Source organism: Danio rerio, chromosome 2 (assembly GCF_049306965.1).
Source record: "Danio rerio strain Tuebingen ecotype United States chromosome 2, GRCz12tu, whole genome shotgun sequence".
In the NCBI taxonomy this organism is placed as follows: Eukaryota; Metazoa; Chordata; class Actinopteri; order Cypriniformes; family Danionidae; genus Danio; species Danio rerio.
The window spans coordinates 7,424,136-7,438,763 of NC_133177.1; the positions used below are offsets into that span (position 1 = coordinate 7,424,136).

A 14,628-nucleotide genomic window follows, 5' to 3' on the forward strand; every position below is an offset into this window, starting at 1 on the left:
TTTAAAGTCCCCACAGCTCACCAAGCCTGCATTTATTTGAAGTTTGCGTGTGTGTGTGCATGTATAAAGATCCTACCATTTAAAATTGTAATATTTACCATAAGAACCGCTAAATGCCATTAGTAAGTAGTTTGTATACTTAAACTCGACAAGTATATTTTATAACAATTAACTTTAAGGATTACACTGCCTGAAATGGTAATTAAATGTATGTTATTCATTCAATCATTTTCCTTAGCCTTAGTCCCTTTTTTCATCAGGGGTCGCCACAGCGGAATGAACCACCAACTGTTCTAGAATATGTTTTACACCACAGGTGTCAAACTCAGTTCCAAAAGGGCCGCAGCTCTGCACAGTTTAGTTCCAACCCTAATTAAGCACACCTGATCAGACTAATTGAGTCCTTCAGGCTTGTTTGAAACCTACAGGTAAGTGTGTTGGAGCAGGGTTGGAACTAAACTGTGCAGGGCTTCGGCCCTCCAGGAATTGAGTTTGACACCCCTGTTTTACACAGTGGATGCCCTTCCAGCTGTAACCCAGTACTGAGAAACATCAATACACACTCATTCACACACACACTTGTACACTACGGACAATTTTGTTTACCCAATTCACCTATAGCACATGTCTTTGGACTGTGTGGGAAACCGTAGCACCCAGAGGAAACACGTGAAAACATGCAAACTCCACACAAAAACACCAACTGACCCAGCCGGGACTCAAACCAGTTACCATGTTGTCTAAAATGTCCTAAATATCCCAGGTTTTGGCCAACTGTTTGCAAGAAGAAAAAATGAATGAACAGAGTTTTTAATATACTTTAGTGTGGTCACTTATTGTTTAATGTATTTTTTATAGGCTCAAGTACATTTCAGAATAAGGGTTTCACTTGGCATAGATTGATCTGTTGGGGTTAATAATAATGTTTTATGCATTTCAAACGTAGCGATTATGCTTTCTGTATAGACTCACATTTTAAAAACGAGAAAACCAAAATGTGTGATAAATATTTAGGTGTATTTTCTTACATTCAAAACAGTATATTAAAATTGATGTTAAATTAAAAACGTAGAGGGGGTTAGTTTTATGCACAGTTTAAAGAAATGAGGAGAACGTTAGCAGGTGTGGCTGGAAGTCTGAAAGGTAGAAAAAGAAAGTGATGGAATTTTGGTCAGGAAACCAGTGCTGGAAGTATCCAAGAGCTACTGCAGCTGTTTCTGAGTCCACATGCTGAAGATACAACTAAAGCAAATCTACCATGTTCGGAGTGAAATGCATCCCCTTTGCGTTGTGGATTATTATTCTCGTAGCAGGTAAGAACACCTCAAATATCATTATTCCCTTTTAACAGTTGACGTTTCACTAGTTTGACAAGAGGACACATTTTCACAGGGGAAAATGACTTAAAACTCAAGTTAACTCCATTAAACCCTGCGGTTCATGTTGGTGAGGATTTGAGGCTGACCTGCAGCTGCAATTCCTGTTCGGTTAATGTGACCTTCACATGGAAAACGTTACTTGACAGATTTCACGGCGGAGTAGTTGAGGACGAGCCGACTGTTTCCCGCCTGCTGATCAGGAGCATCTCGACTGAACACAACATCAAACTCGTCTGTAAAGCTAACTGTGGGAGCGAACGTTCAGAAAAAACTTCAGCAATAAATGTGTACTGTAAGTAACCTAATATTTTTCCTTATAGTTATTTGTATAAATAGGCTAATAGTAATACATGTTGCTAATATTTATTCACTGACTAGCTGCTTGGAACTTAAATATTGAAGTGTAGCCTATATGCTGCGTTGTCTTTTTATCTTCTTGTAAATAGCAATAAAAGTGTTTTTGGCTCATAATAGAAACAACTTTAACTGCTAAAATGGTGATACCTTAAAGACATTGTTAACTCAAAAATGATAATTCTGTCATCATTTACTCACCTTTTATTTTTTTTCCCAGTTTAGATTTTTCATTGAAAAATGTCAGAAACCTAAAAATTAAGTTTCATTGCATTTGCTTTTCCTACTATATGAATGTCAACAGGTTTTCAGATTTTAAAATGTCTTTATTTGTGTTCAACTGAATTAAGAAACTCAAAGATTTGACAACTTGAGTAAACAACATTTTTTGGGGGGTTGAATTATCCCTTTAATCACCCAAATTTGATTATGAGCTAAAGAACCACTTAGTAGTGCTAAATAAACAGTACCTCAACTTCCCTAAAAAACTACTAAACATATATTAGAATATCCTTTTGTTCAATTTTCATTTAATGTGACTGGGTACAAATAATAATTAAAAATAATAATTACAACAGGAGCAGATAAAAAAATGATAAGAGCATAGTATAACAGATGAGTTTGGGTGTGGTTGGACATGGTATTATTTATAAATTGTTATAATTAAATTTATTTAATTTTTTTTCATTCATTCATTTTCTTGTCGGCTTAGTCCCTTTATTAATCCGGGGTCGCCACAGCGGAAATTACCGCCAACTTATCCAGCAAGTTTTTATGCAGCGGATGCCCTTCCAGCCGCACACTCATACGCTATGGACAATTTAGCCTACCCAATTCACCTGTACCATGTCTTTAGACTGTGGGGGAAACCAGAGCATCCGGAGGAAACCCACACGAAGGCAGGTAGAACATGCAAACTCCACAAAGAAACGCCAACTGAGCCGAGGTTTGAACCAGCGACCTTCTTGCTGTGAGGCGACAGCACTACCTACTGCGCCACTGCCTCGATGATTTTTTTTTTTTTTACATGTCTGTTACATGTAGTCTTTGTGGGTTTTTACGTACAGCAAACCTCTTTTTTTTACCAAAACAAATTTCTCCTAGGTAGACAATAAATCATACCTTGACCTTAAAAAGATAAATTTGTGTGTAGCAGTTTTATTATTGAACGAATTGCTATATTTTAAAAAATGAATTAAAATATATAGAATTTGTTTATGATGAGAATTACACTGATTTTAATGCAATCTCTAATTGTGAGTCCCTGTGGGTCTCAATCTTTATCTTTTACTGGTGACATGTGAAACCACTAAATCCAAATATAACTGTCCAAAACACTCTAAAACCAATTAAACGTCCTGATTTTAATGGATAAATGGACAGTTCAACCAAAAATTAAATCTTAGTCACTATTTACTCACCCTCAAGTGGTTCCAAACTTATGAGTTTATTATATTTTTAGTTGAACCCACTATAATAGATTTTAAAAAATGCAAGAAACAGGTAACCATTAACTTAAACAGTGTGAAAAAAATGCAAGAAGTCAATGGTTACCACTAGTTTAAAAAAGAAAGAAAGAAAGTCGAACAGTTTTGTAACAGGGATGAGCAAATGATGAAAGAATGAAAAATGTTTTAATGGCTTGTAATGATATTTGTAGTGAAATTGAACCATTAAAGCCTTTTTTTAGTAGGGCAGTAGTCTTGGAATTGACTATACAGTAATAATGTGTTTCGTCAATTATGGTTAATGTATTTGCATTATTATGTTTAATATGGTGATTCTAAACATCTGATCTAGAGGTAGAAATGCATAATCTAATTTGTTGTGTGTAAATGATTTGGATGTGCATTGTTTGCAGCGTTTCCACATGATCCTGTACTGCCCAAAATAAAAAGCTTGATAACAAATCAGGAACAGATGCTCAGCTGTACAATCTACAACGTTTACCCTTTGGAAAGGTTTCAAATTGAGTGGCTTCTTGGAGATAAGGAGTCTGTGGTGAGCCCTGACACTTACCCTGAAGAACTGTATGATCATGAGCAGAATTATACCTCAGTGTTGAATTACACACATTCTGCTGATAATCTGGGCAAGAATATCACTTGCAAGGCAACGCTAAAATTGCCAAATGGTTTTGAAAAAACTCGTAATTCGACTCTTGAATGTAAGTTTTGGTAACGCTTTCTAAAACCGTTATAACAGGTTTATTCAAGGTTCAGCACAAGTTTATATTTCTTATAGATTTATCATTAAACTTCACTTTCACTTCACATTTAATTGATTTTGATTATCAACAATTATAATACTAATGGTTACAATTAATAAGTTCTCACCTGATCTGGTCATGTCACAATGAAACATTTCAATCAAATTTATTTTATTTTATTTTTTCCCCTTCAATAAAGCAAGGGTTGACCAACCCTGTTCCTGGAGATCCATCGTACTGTAGAGCGGGGGTCACCAACCCTGTTCCTGGAGATCCATCTTACTGTAGAGCAGGGGTCACCAACCCTCTTCCTGGAGATCCATCTTACTGTAGAGCAGGGGTGACCAACCCTGTTCCTGGAGATCTATCCTACTGTAAAGCAGGGGTAACCAATCCTGTTCCTGGAGATCCATCTTACTGTAGAGCAGGGGTCACCAACCCTGTTCCTGGAGATCTATCCTACTGTAAAGCAGGGGTAACCAATCCTGTTCCTGGAGATCCATCTTACTGTAGAGCGGGGGTCACCAACCCTGTTCCTGGAGATCCATCTTACTGTAGAGCAGGGGTCACCAACCCTGTTCCTGGAGATCCATCTTACTGTAGAGCAGGGGTGACCAAACCTGTTCCTGGAGATCCATCTTACTGTAGAGCGGGGGTCACCAACCCTGTTCCTGGAGATCCATCTTACTGTAGAGCAGGGGTCACCAACCCTGTTCCTTGAGAGCCATCTTACTGTAGAGCAGGGGTGACCAACCCTGTTCCTGAAGATCCATCTTACTGTAGAGCAGGGGTGACAATCCCTGTTCCTTTAGATCCATCTTACTGTAGAGCAGGGGTGAACAATCCTGTTCCTGGAGATCCATCTTACTGTAGAGCAGGGGTCACCAATCCTGTTTTTGAAGATCTATCTTACTATAGAGCAGGGGAGCAGGGGTGACCAACCTTGTTCCTGGAGACCCATCTTACTGTAGAGCAGGGGTCACCAACCCTGTTCCTGGACATCCATCTTACTGTAGAGCAGGGGTGACCAACCCTGTTCCTGGAGATCCATCTTACTGTAGACCGGGGGTGAACAATCCTGTTCCTGGAGATATATCTTCCTGTAGAGCAGGGGTCACCAACCCTGTTTTTGAAGATCTATCTTCCTGTAGAGCAGGGGTCACCAACCCTGTTCCTGGGGATCTACCTTCCTGCAGATTTCAGTTGCAACCCATAGCAAACACACCTACCTCTATTTATCAAGTGCTGCTTCAGGTCTTAAATAATTAGTTCAGGTATGTTTGATGAGTTGAAGGTAAACTCTGGAGGAAGGCAGATCTCCAGGAACAGGGTTGAGTACCCCTCATTTAAAGGTTATGTTTCTTGCCCAAAGCTAACAATATCACTTTTAGAGCTTCCAGAAATTGTGACCGGTTGGATTAAATGGATAAAGTAAGATGGTCTTTGAGATAACAATACGCATTATGCCCCAAATGCGTTCGATTGAGTTTTACATGTACTGAACCTGGAATATTCCTGTAGTAAGCTATTGACAAGAATTAAATCACTTTTCATTTGTCCTGAAACTAACAAAAACTTAATGTTTCTTTCTAAGATGGTCCAGGAACTATAACCATTTCCAGTTACAAAGCCTCAGTAAAGCTTGGTGAAAATTTTGAGATAACATGCCATGCAGATGGAAATCCCAAACCCAAAATATCGTGGTGGAAACATGAAGAGGCTGATCCTGAACCTCAGAGCCAAAATGACAAGCTCATTATAAACAATGCTTCCAGGTCGCAGGCAGGTTGGTACCAGTGCAACGCGAGCAATGACCTGGGAAGCCTGCAAAAAAGCATAGAGGTCATTGTTTTAGGTGGGTGAATTAACTTTAAACTGAAATTAAATACATTGTCTATGATCTCCAAGTCCATGATCTTTAACCTTTGTTTAAATGCAGGTCCTCCAAACACCCCCAAAATCCAACTAAGCCACAGTGGAGAGCTAGAAGAAGGAGAAAATATAACCATATTCTGTTCTTCAGACGGCACACTGGCTGAACTGACAATCTCTAGACAGTCCCAGAATGCTGAAACAGGAGGTCACAGCCAATCAGCTGCTCTCTTAAACCTCCCATCAATCCAAATAACAGATGCAGGGACTTACATTTGTGAAGCAAAAAATGACATTGGGATTGAGCGAAGCACAATTGAGATTAGAGTGAAAGGTAAGTTTACATCAACCTGAAGATTTTGACTAGGCGTAGCAACCAATGTGCAGATTCAATAAGATTTTTATTAATATTGTTTTGTGTTGTTGCTAAATCTGACATAGGGTGTACATCTAGTCAAATGTAGACAAAGGGTGCTTTCACATCTGTAGTTGGCTTCATTTGGTCCGGACCAAGGGCAATAAATGATACATTGTTGCATTTTCTGCCGTCTTTGGGTCGTTTTCACACCACACTGCTGGCTTTGGTCCGAACCAGTTGAAACGAACCAAAATGCAGTCATCTGACAAAATCCACATCTCTCATTGGCCAGATGTTGTTGAACATATTTCCTAAACTGCTTATTGCTTGGTCAGAATTCACGTGCGGGAAAATGCCAGTGAACTCCCGCAGGTAAACAAAACCTTTTACTCTGGAGGGACGACTGCACTGGTTGATTGTATCCCTGCTTTAGAGAAACTATACATTATGAAAATGAAGCGGGGCCGCGGCTGGAAAACAGTGTTTAATGCATCGCTCGTCACTTCGGGAGGAGACGTGAATTAATTTAGCTAAACTGCGACATTGTCATCTTGTGTAAATATTACCAACGATCCATCAGGTAATGTTTTCCCCTCTCTCTCTCTGTTGGTAAAGCGCTGTCAACAAATATTTTTCCTTCATATCCCATAATGCACAGCGCACTTCCTACGGCAGCTGAATTAGTCCAAAACGCGCAGTACTTTTTGCGGTTGTACCTGTTTTAGTACGGATCTTATTCTCACCATAAACGAACCGCTCCAGGGTTTGTTTGAAAGTGTACCGAGACCACCTCTTCAAGCACGTCTCGGTACGCTTATTTGGTCCACTTTTGGTGTGCACTTGAGTACGATTGCTGCATTCTCACCTGCCCAAACGAACCGCACCAAAAGGGGAAACGAGCTCTAGTGCGATTCAATCGAACTAAATAAGGCAGGTGTGAAAGCACCCAAAGTTACTGATTATAATGTGTTACATTATTTTTACCCACCAGGCACACAATGTCATAAAACGTTATTATTAGTTTAGCTTTAGGTCGCGATGTCAGGTGACCAAAATTCAATGTCTAGCCAGCGTCCAAGGACAATAATATTTTGACGTCCAATAACAACATCACTTGATATTTGGATGATTTTGGGTTGTGTTGGAAAGGCACCAAAATCTAATGTCGAGCCAACATCTTAAACCAACGTCATATTGATGTTAAATACTGACATTTATAGTCAGGTTTGGCAACCAAAATCCAATGTCTGATAGACATCATAGTGGTAATGTCCACACAACGTTAAGCTGTAACAGCATTAGATGTTGATATTTGGTTGATTTTAGGTTGGACGTTGGACATTGACGTAGGCCTGACATCGCGCAAGGTCCCCACGACATTGAGATACAACGTCTATCTGATGTCATGTTGACTTCCTGTGCCTGATAGGTAGTTATGTTGCTTATAATCATTTAGGCTGAAGGCAATTCACATTTTGGATTTTATACATGCTCAATATTGAAATTTTATAGAAATTTTGACTTTTCTTTGTTTCCTTTTTATCATTATGACTATTATCATAACTTATGTAGTGATGGAGTATTTTAGTGATGTTTTTTTTTTTTTTTTACTTCTAAATAATCTAGCACGACAGAGCATGCCTGACCTAATGCCAGACCTGCCTGTAGCCATAATACCTGCTGTTGGGTCAGTGTCGCTGTTGACAGCTGTTGGGCTCCTGATCCGACACTGCAGAAAGAAAGCCAGGAGCGAATCCTGCAACTTGACAGAACTGAACTAAACAGAAGCATTCATCAGGACATCATCTCATGGACAGGTGAATACAACCCTGGACAGTTTTCTGCGGTTATTGGTTTTCTGTCTTCATTCAATTGTAACAGAGTAAGTGTAGCTTATTTACTGGAAGAAAATTGTCATGCTTATTTACATCAAGAATAATTTGATTTAATTCTATTGAAAGTTTTTAAAGATCACAGTGCTGAACTGCAACCACGGTGAACTCCAAAATACTTGTTCATTGTCATTTTTAATCTTGATATTTTGCTTGTTTGTGAGCAAGAATTCAGATCAGAATAAATTTTGTTTATTTTTGACACTAATCTGTTGTGAATCTGATTATTTAGCCCATATTTTGACATTTTATTTGAAAGGGAGTGAACACTTTCATTTCATGTTTTCAATATGCATTTTATTAGATGTAGATTGCTAATAGACTGAATTATATTCAGACACTTCCGTCCAGTTTAAAAAAATCTGAATCTCACTGCATTACATGTAAATTATGAAATTAATTGGCGTCGTGAAAAGAGTGCTCATGTTATATTTCTTGCCGCTGTATGATTACTCTAAGGACAACATTGTTTTGATGTTTAATAACGATGTCAAATGACGCTGATATTTGGTTGATTTTAGGTTGTGTTGATTTTGAGAGTGACAAAAATCCAATATTGTGTCAAATTGACGTCAAATACTGACATTTATTTGTCAGGTATGGCATCGAACATCTGATAGACGTCAGAGTGGTAACGTCCACACAACGTCAAGCTGTAACATCATTGGATGTTGATTTTAGGTTGGGACGTTGGACTAGAGATCTGCACGCCACTAAATTTTGAATCCCGCTCCCGCCAGGATTTAGCCTGAACCCGACCGCTCCCGCTTATATTTAGCATTTGTTGTCCCACTGCCCGACCCTTCCCGTTTTCTACCCGCCACACCTGTATCCGCTAACAGGGGAGAACAAAACCGAAAACCACTCAGCTATACAGAGTCCAGACAGCCTATAACAAGCTGTATGTACAGACACACACACACATTAGCACCAAGCAAGTGACACACACATATAGGCGTCACGCACTGTCTCTAATTCACACACACAGCACAAAGCTCCCTCTCATTCGCACACACACACACACAGCAACAAACAAGCTAAACGTAGCATCACGCTCTCTCATTCACACACATACATTCGCGTTCTCGCTCGCTCAGGAGCGATATTGTTAGACAGCCTGCTCCCGTCCAAAATTAAACCAGTTACCGACTGTTCCCGCAATTTATTCTGAAATTTATTCCCGCGACGCAGAAATCTGGTCAGATCCCACGGCTGCAGACCTCTACAATGTACATTAACATCGGCCTGATGTTAGGTTCTGAGGTCCACCCCATTTTTATTTCCAAACAAAATACAACGTCCACACAATATTGGGGTACAACGTCAATCTGATGTCATGTTGACGTCTTATGCCTGCTTGGTGTTTGGTCATTATAAAGTAAACATCCGCCATCTTTTTATCAGTGACATGCAACTAAACCAGAGGTGTCAAACGTACGGCCCGAGATGATTCTGTAAAGTATAAAAATTAACAAGTATTCCATAAATGAAACTGCTGTTCTTATTATGTCCACTGGATGACGCAATTGCAAACTGTTGCAAAATTTCAGCCAATCAAGAAGCTTGAATCAGCAACAGTGTGACAGCCTTATCAACATTTTTTATTAACTATTTTATGATTTGTCGGTTTACTGGATAATTCGTACGAGTTCCGTGAAAATGTACAATATGTAAAAGGAGGAGTGGCACCCAGCCACACCATTAAACCCAACTGTCACTGGTGGATAAGCAAATCTTACAAAAACATACGAATATGAATATATGAATTGGCCTCTAATTCAGATAGATATGAATTGTCATAAGATCGTGTTTTCCTCAGGCTCCAGCTTTATGATTTATGTTGATCGAATTAAAACAAAGAAAACAATCTGAAGTTGTTGTTTTTAAGTTTATATATTATAATTTTACCGGTCCGGCCCAGTTGGGAATAGATTTTCCTTCATGTGAGCTAAAATGAATTTGACACCCCTGATCTAAACAGTCTCTGGGTCAATGCGTGTAAAGATTTTGGACATCTTTTGGACACTTTTAGGCCTTCCAAACAGTTTGCTGCAATTATAAATCACCCATGTCTTGAGGTAGTTCATTATGATGCAATTTACCTTCTATGTGCAATTTGATTGGACAGCAATTACAGGATGTGACAGGAATCAGATTTTTCTAATCCCCAAAGAATATAGAATAAAGTAGTGACTGCAGGTTGAATGAGAGTAGTGGAGTAAAAGTACCAATACCGCACTATAAATGAACTCAAGGGAAAGTAAAAGTACACATATTTAAAACTACTTAGGGAATTATTATTTCTGAGAAAAATTAGTCAATTACAGTAATTTAAGTATTTGTAATTTGTTAATTTACACCACTGTGTGTGCGCGTGCGTGTGTGTGTGTGTGTGTGTGTGTGTACACAGGTTTATACAGTTGAAGTCAGAATTATTAGCCCCCCTGAATTATTAGACCGCTTGTTTATTTTTTCCCCAATTTCTGTTTAACGGAGAGCAGATTTTTTCAGCACATTTCTAAACATAATAGTTTTAATAACTCATTTCTAATAACTGATTTATTTTATCTTTGTCATGATGACAGTAAATAATATTTGACTAGATATTTGTAAAGACACTTCTATACAGCTTAAAGTGACATTTAAAGGCTTAACTAGATTAATTAGGTTATCTAGGCAGGTTAGGGTAGTTAGGCAAGTTATTGTATAATAATGGTTTATTCTGTAGATTATTGAGAAAAACTACAGCTTAAAGGGGCTAATAATTTTGTCCCTAAAATGGTGTTTAAAAAATTAAAAACTGCTTTTATATTAGCCGAAACAAAACAAGTAAGACCTTCTCTAGGAGGAAAAATATTATCAGACATACTGTGAAAATTTCCTTGCTCTGTTAAACATCATTTGGAAAATATTTTAAAAAGAAAAAAAATCGAAGGTGGCTAATAATTCTGACTTCAACTGTATGTATGCGTATATAAACTGGTGTGTCAACGTATATAAAGTTTTTCCTGAATTAACAACGTGGACAAAAGAAATTGGAAGGATATAACGGTCTCCTCTTTGTTCCAATGGACATGTCTTAATAGAACATTGGTCCTCATCATCACATTTATATTGTGTAGTAGGATCCCAAACAATCTACAATCAAAGTTAAAATCTTGGCACGAATTAAAGGAAATGCCTTTCCCGACTTTCCCTTCCCATCAAAAACAAAGGAAGTTTGAATGTGGGATTTGTGTGACTTCTCATTGTTGCCGTTATCGGTCTTCCACGCGTTTGTCACATTTAGCCCAGGAAGTCCCACTCTTGATCTAACATTCAGGTGTTGAAATAGACTGCTGCTTATTAAGTACTCTCAGGGGTTTTAAAATTCTTGAGTAATTACACATCAGTTTTGTAAGATTTTTTTTTACTTAATGTAGCTTAACTGAATACAAACCAGTCGGTATCTGGTGGACCACTATTTGCCTCACGCAGTTGCAACTCATCTCCATCTCACAGAGTTGATCAGGTTGTTGATTGTGGCCTGTGGAATGTTTCAGTCCTTTTCAATGGCTGTGCGAAGTTGCTGGATATTGGCTGAAACTGGAACACGCTGCCATATACGCCAGTTATTCCAGTCGCAACCCAGTACTGGAAAACACCCACTCTCACATTCACACACACACACACACACTCATACACTACCGCCAAATTAGCTTACCCAATTTCCCTATAGCGCATGAGTTTGGGTTGTGGAGGAAACCCATGCCAACATGGGGAGAACATGCAAACTCCACACAGAAAAGCCAAATGGCACAACCAGGACTCGAACCAGTGACCTTCTTGCTGTGAGGTGACAGTGTTAACCAACGAGCTACAATGCCGCCCCATTCAAAATCAAAACCTGTCAAAGTAGAAAATTTGTTCTTTTAACTTTCACTGCTGAATACTGAGACCAACTCTCTAACAAATGACAAATTCAATGAAATCAAAGGTCTGTTCATTTAATGTGTTAATGTATAAATATATCGCAAGTTAAAATAAAGCCCATATTCTGAAACGGTATGGATAGAAATGAACAGAAGTTCCAGTATGACTGTATTATGATATCTGTTGTTTTGTCTGTACGCTGACAGATCTCTAACACTCTTAACGGTTTGAGGAAATCTCTTCCTGATGACATCGAGCATGTTGATGGCTGTTATTGCTTTGTTTTGAAGCCAGTTTTAAGCCTTGTTGATGTAGACATCAAAAATACTTGCTTGAGTCTACACAACATTTCTGGATGGAATCATATATTATATATTGGTGTTTTTGGTTCATCGGGTATAGAGACCTAATTTTACAATCCTTGTTGTTCTATGATTTTGAGTATGGCGTAGGGCTGGGCGATTTTTCAGATTTTTTCAATTAATTCGAATTTACGTTTTAAGACAATTTAATTTTGAATCAAATCGAGAAATCGCGATTTTTAAAAATATATATATTTAATACATAATAATGGCACCAATGCGCTTTGGTTCATTCTATGAAGCAGGAAGCACACCAGAAGCGCGTCTCGGCTATGCGCCGCGCAGCGCCATGGATTTTAGAATTCTAAACAGGTTTCTATGAACACACCAGCGCCGCCCAGCCACGATTCAGGAGGCAGGTCATATTTCAGCCGCGGCACAGAGCGCCATCTGATTAGTTTCATGTTAAATATCATGCGAATGTTGGTGCGTTTGGTGTGTGATAGTTTAAACTGTCATGTGCTCGCCTTGTCGCGGCGCTTCTGGTGTAAGATCTGCTTGACTGCCTGTTAAAGCATAAAGTCATGTAGGATTTTACTTGTTGCATTAGTCTGAGTCACGTCTATGTGGATTGTCAAGACATTCCCTCATCAAGTCGATAAACTCCATCTCAACATGGGACGTATGAAGGACGTAAAAACCTGCCATGAAAAACACAGCGCAGCTTTAAAACCTGTCATTTAATCAGAAGACAAAGCCAAAGCCGAGCTGACAGCCAATCTTTTCTAGGCTCAGCAAAACTTGCAGAAAATACCTCTGTATTCCTGCAACTGCAATATTTACACAAATATTTCTCATTCAAATCTTCAGCAACGCTATTTAACTCGTGAATTTGTTTTACATTCATTTACACCTTGGTTAATTTATGTATGACATGGCCATTAAAAATACAATGTTCCTTAAAGGGTCACGAAACACCAAAACACAATTTTTGAGCTGTTGACAGTCGTATATGTGTCCCACACTGCTATAAACACTATTAGGACACCTATAACTTACAACAATAACTTACGTGACCAAGGAGGATTATTGTTTACCTGAGAGCTGTTCTCATCTGCAAACGCTGAGATCCAGATTCGCTTAAGTCTCCTCTAAATAAAGACGCGGCTCTAGTTGCTGGTGATTGTCCTGTCTCTACAGATTTGGTAAGTGAGCGACCAGTGCTCTTTGTTTATTCAGTTCGTATTTTATTCGTATCAAACAAACTATTGCAACGAGTGTAAACAAGTTAGCACTAACAGTTACAACCAAACTATAACCTCGTGTTGGATTTTGTGACCGGAATAACACACGCGGCTTTCTGACGTTACCTGCCGTGTGCATCTAAGTTTCCGGGAAATGCTGAGTTTTTTTTTCTCTCATTCGCTGTGCGGTATCAATCATTGCATGAAAAATACACGCTTAGAGCAGTTCCTTGAATCAAATATCACGTTTGTCGGGAGGGACATGAATGAATTCCCTGAATGAAAGAGCCAAACTGCAGTTAAAGTCCAACATTTAATAATCTGGCAAATAATTCGACTACAGATGTCCATGTAAACACAGTCACATTGTACACTGTGGTTTTGTGTTTTGACTCTGAAACTCGCGCGTGCCCAAATAGACACTCCCCCACCAAGCCTCTTTTCTTCCTCCTACACTCCCCCCTAAACAGAGCTGGACACGCCCACTTTTCTGACTTTTTCCAAAGTAGAGGTGTGAAAACACCCTGCTGAAACGAGGGGGTTTCATGGCCCTTTAAGCAGATGGTTTTTCAAGTTACTTTTAAAGAGAATGTTACTTCAGTCATGTTGTAATGTTTTGAGAAGACTAGTAACACAATAAAAAAAATAAAATAAAAATCGAAATCGTGAATCGGTCAAACTTTATAAAAAAACCTAGATTTTATGTTTTTGCCAAATCGCCCTGCCCACTACGGTGTTATTTATAAGTGCTTTTATTATTTTGTAAATCAATGTCAGGTACTAAAACTAAAATTTCTTTACGTTTTGAACAATGAACGCTGTCAAAAATGCAGGGTTTCACTAGAGCTGCACGATTAATCGCTAAAACATCGCAATCTCGATTCGACCCCCTAGACCAGGGGTCACCAATCTTGATCATGGAGGGCCGGTGTCCATGCAGGGTTTAGCTCCAACTTGCCTCAACACACCTGCGTGGATGTTTCAAGTATCCCAACAAAAATAGATAAAAGTTGACGTTACAAATTCAGGTGGATTGGACATAAACCAATGCCCCCCACACCCATCCACCTCTAGTAGCACTAACATTTGAACTAGAAGCAAAAAAC

At 38.8% G+C, this 14,628-nt stretch overlaps 3 protein-coding genes across 4 annotated transcripts in view; 2 read left to right on the forward strand and 1 right to left on the reverse strand.

Moving 5' to 3' along the window:
* Positions 1-14,628, forward strand: part of xpr1b (xenotropic and polytropic retrovirus receptor 1b) — a 573,636-nt gene that overhangs the window by 106,407 nt on the left and 452,601 nt on the right. The gene's annotated exons all lie outside the window — the stretch shown is intronic.
* The window catches only part of extl2 (exostosin-like glycosyltransferase 2), a 47,109-nt gene that overhangs the window by 21,052 nt on the left and 11,429 nt on the right, over positions 1-14,628 (reverse strand). The gene's annotated exons all lie outside the window — the stretch shown is intronic.
* Positions 48-8,272, forward strand: vcam1a (vascular cell adhesion molecule 1a). Of its 2 annotated transcripts, none has more exons than XM_021466770.3 (6): positions 48-1,313; positions 1,393-1,671; positions 3,595-3,900; positions 5,537-5,797; positions 5,882-6,148; positions 7,799-8,272. In XM_021466770.3, the coding sequence occupies exons 1-6, from the start codon at positions 1,259-1,261 to the stop codon at positions 7,951-7,953; spliced, it is 1,323 nt and encodes a 440-aa protein (XP_021322445.1). In that variant the 5' UTR covers positions 48-1,258; the 3' UTR covers positions 7,954-8,272. The 2 variants fall into 2 exon arrangements, with proteins under 2 accessions (XP_021322445.1, XP_073779179.1); XM_073923078.1 differs by having other exon boundaries at positions 82-1,313; positions 1,526-1,671.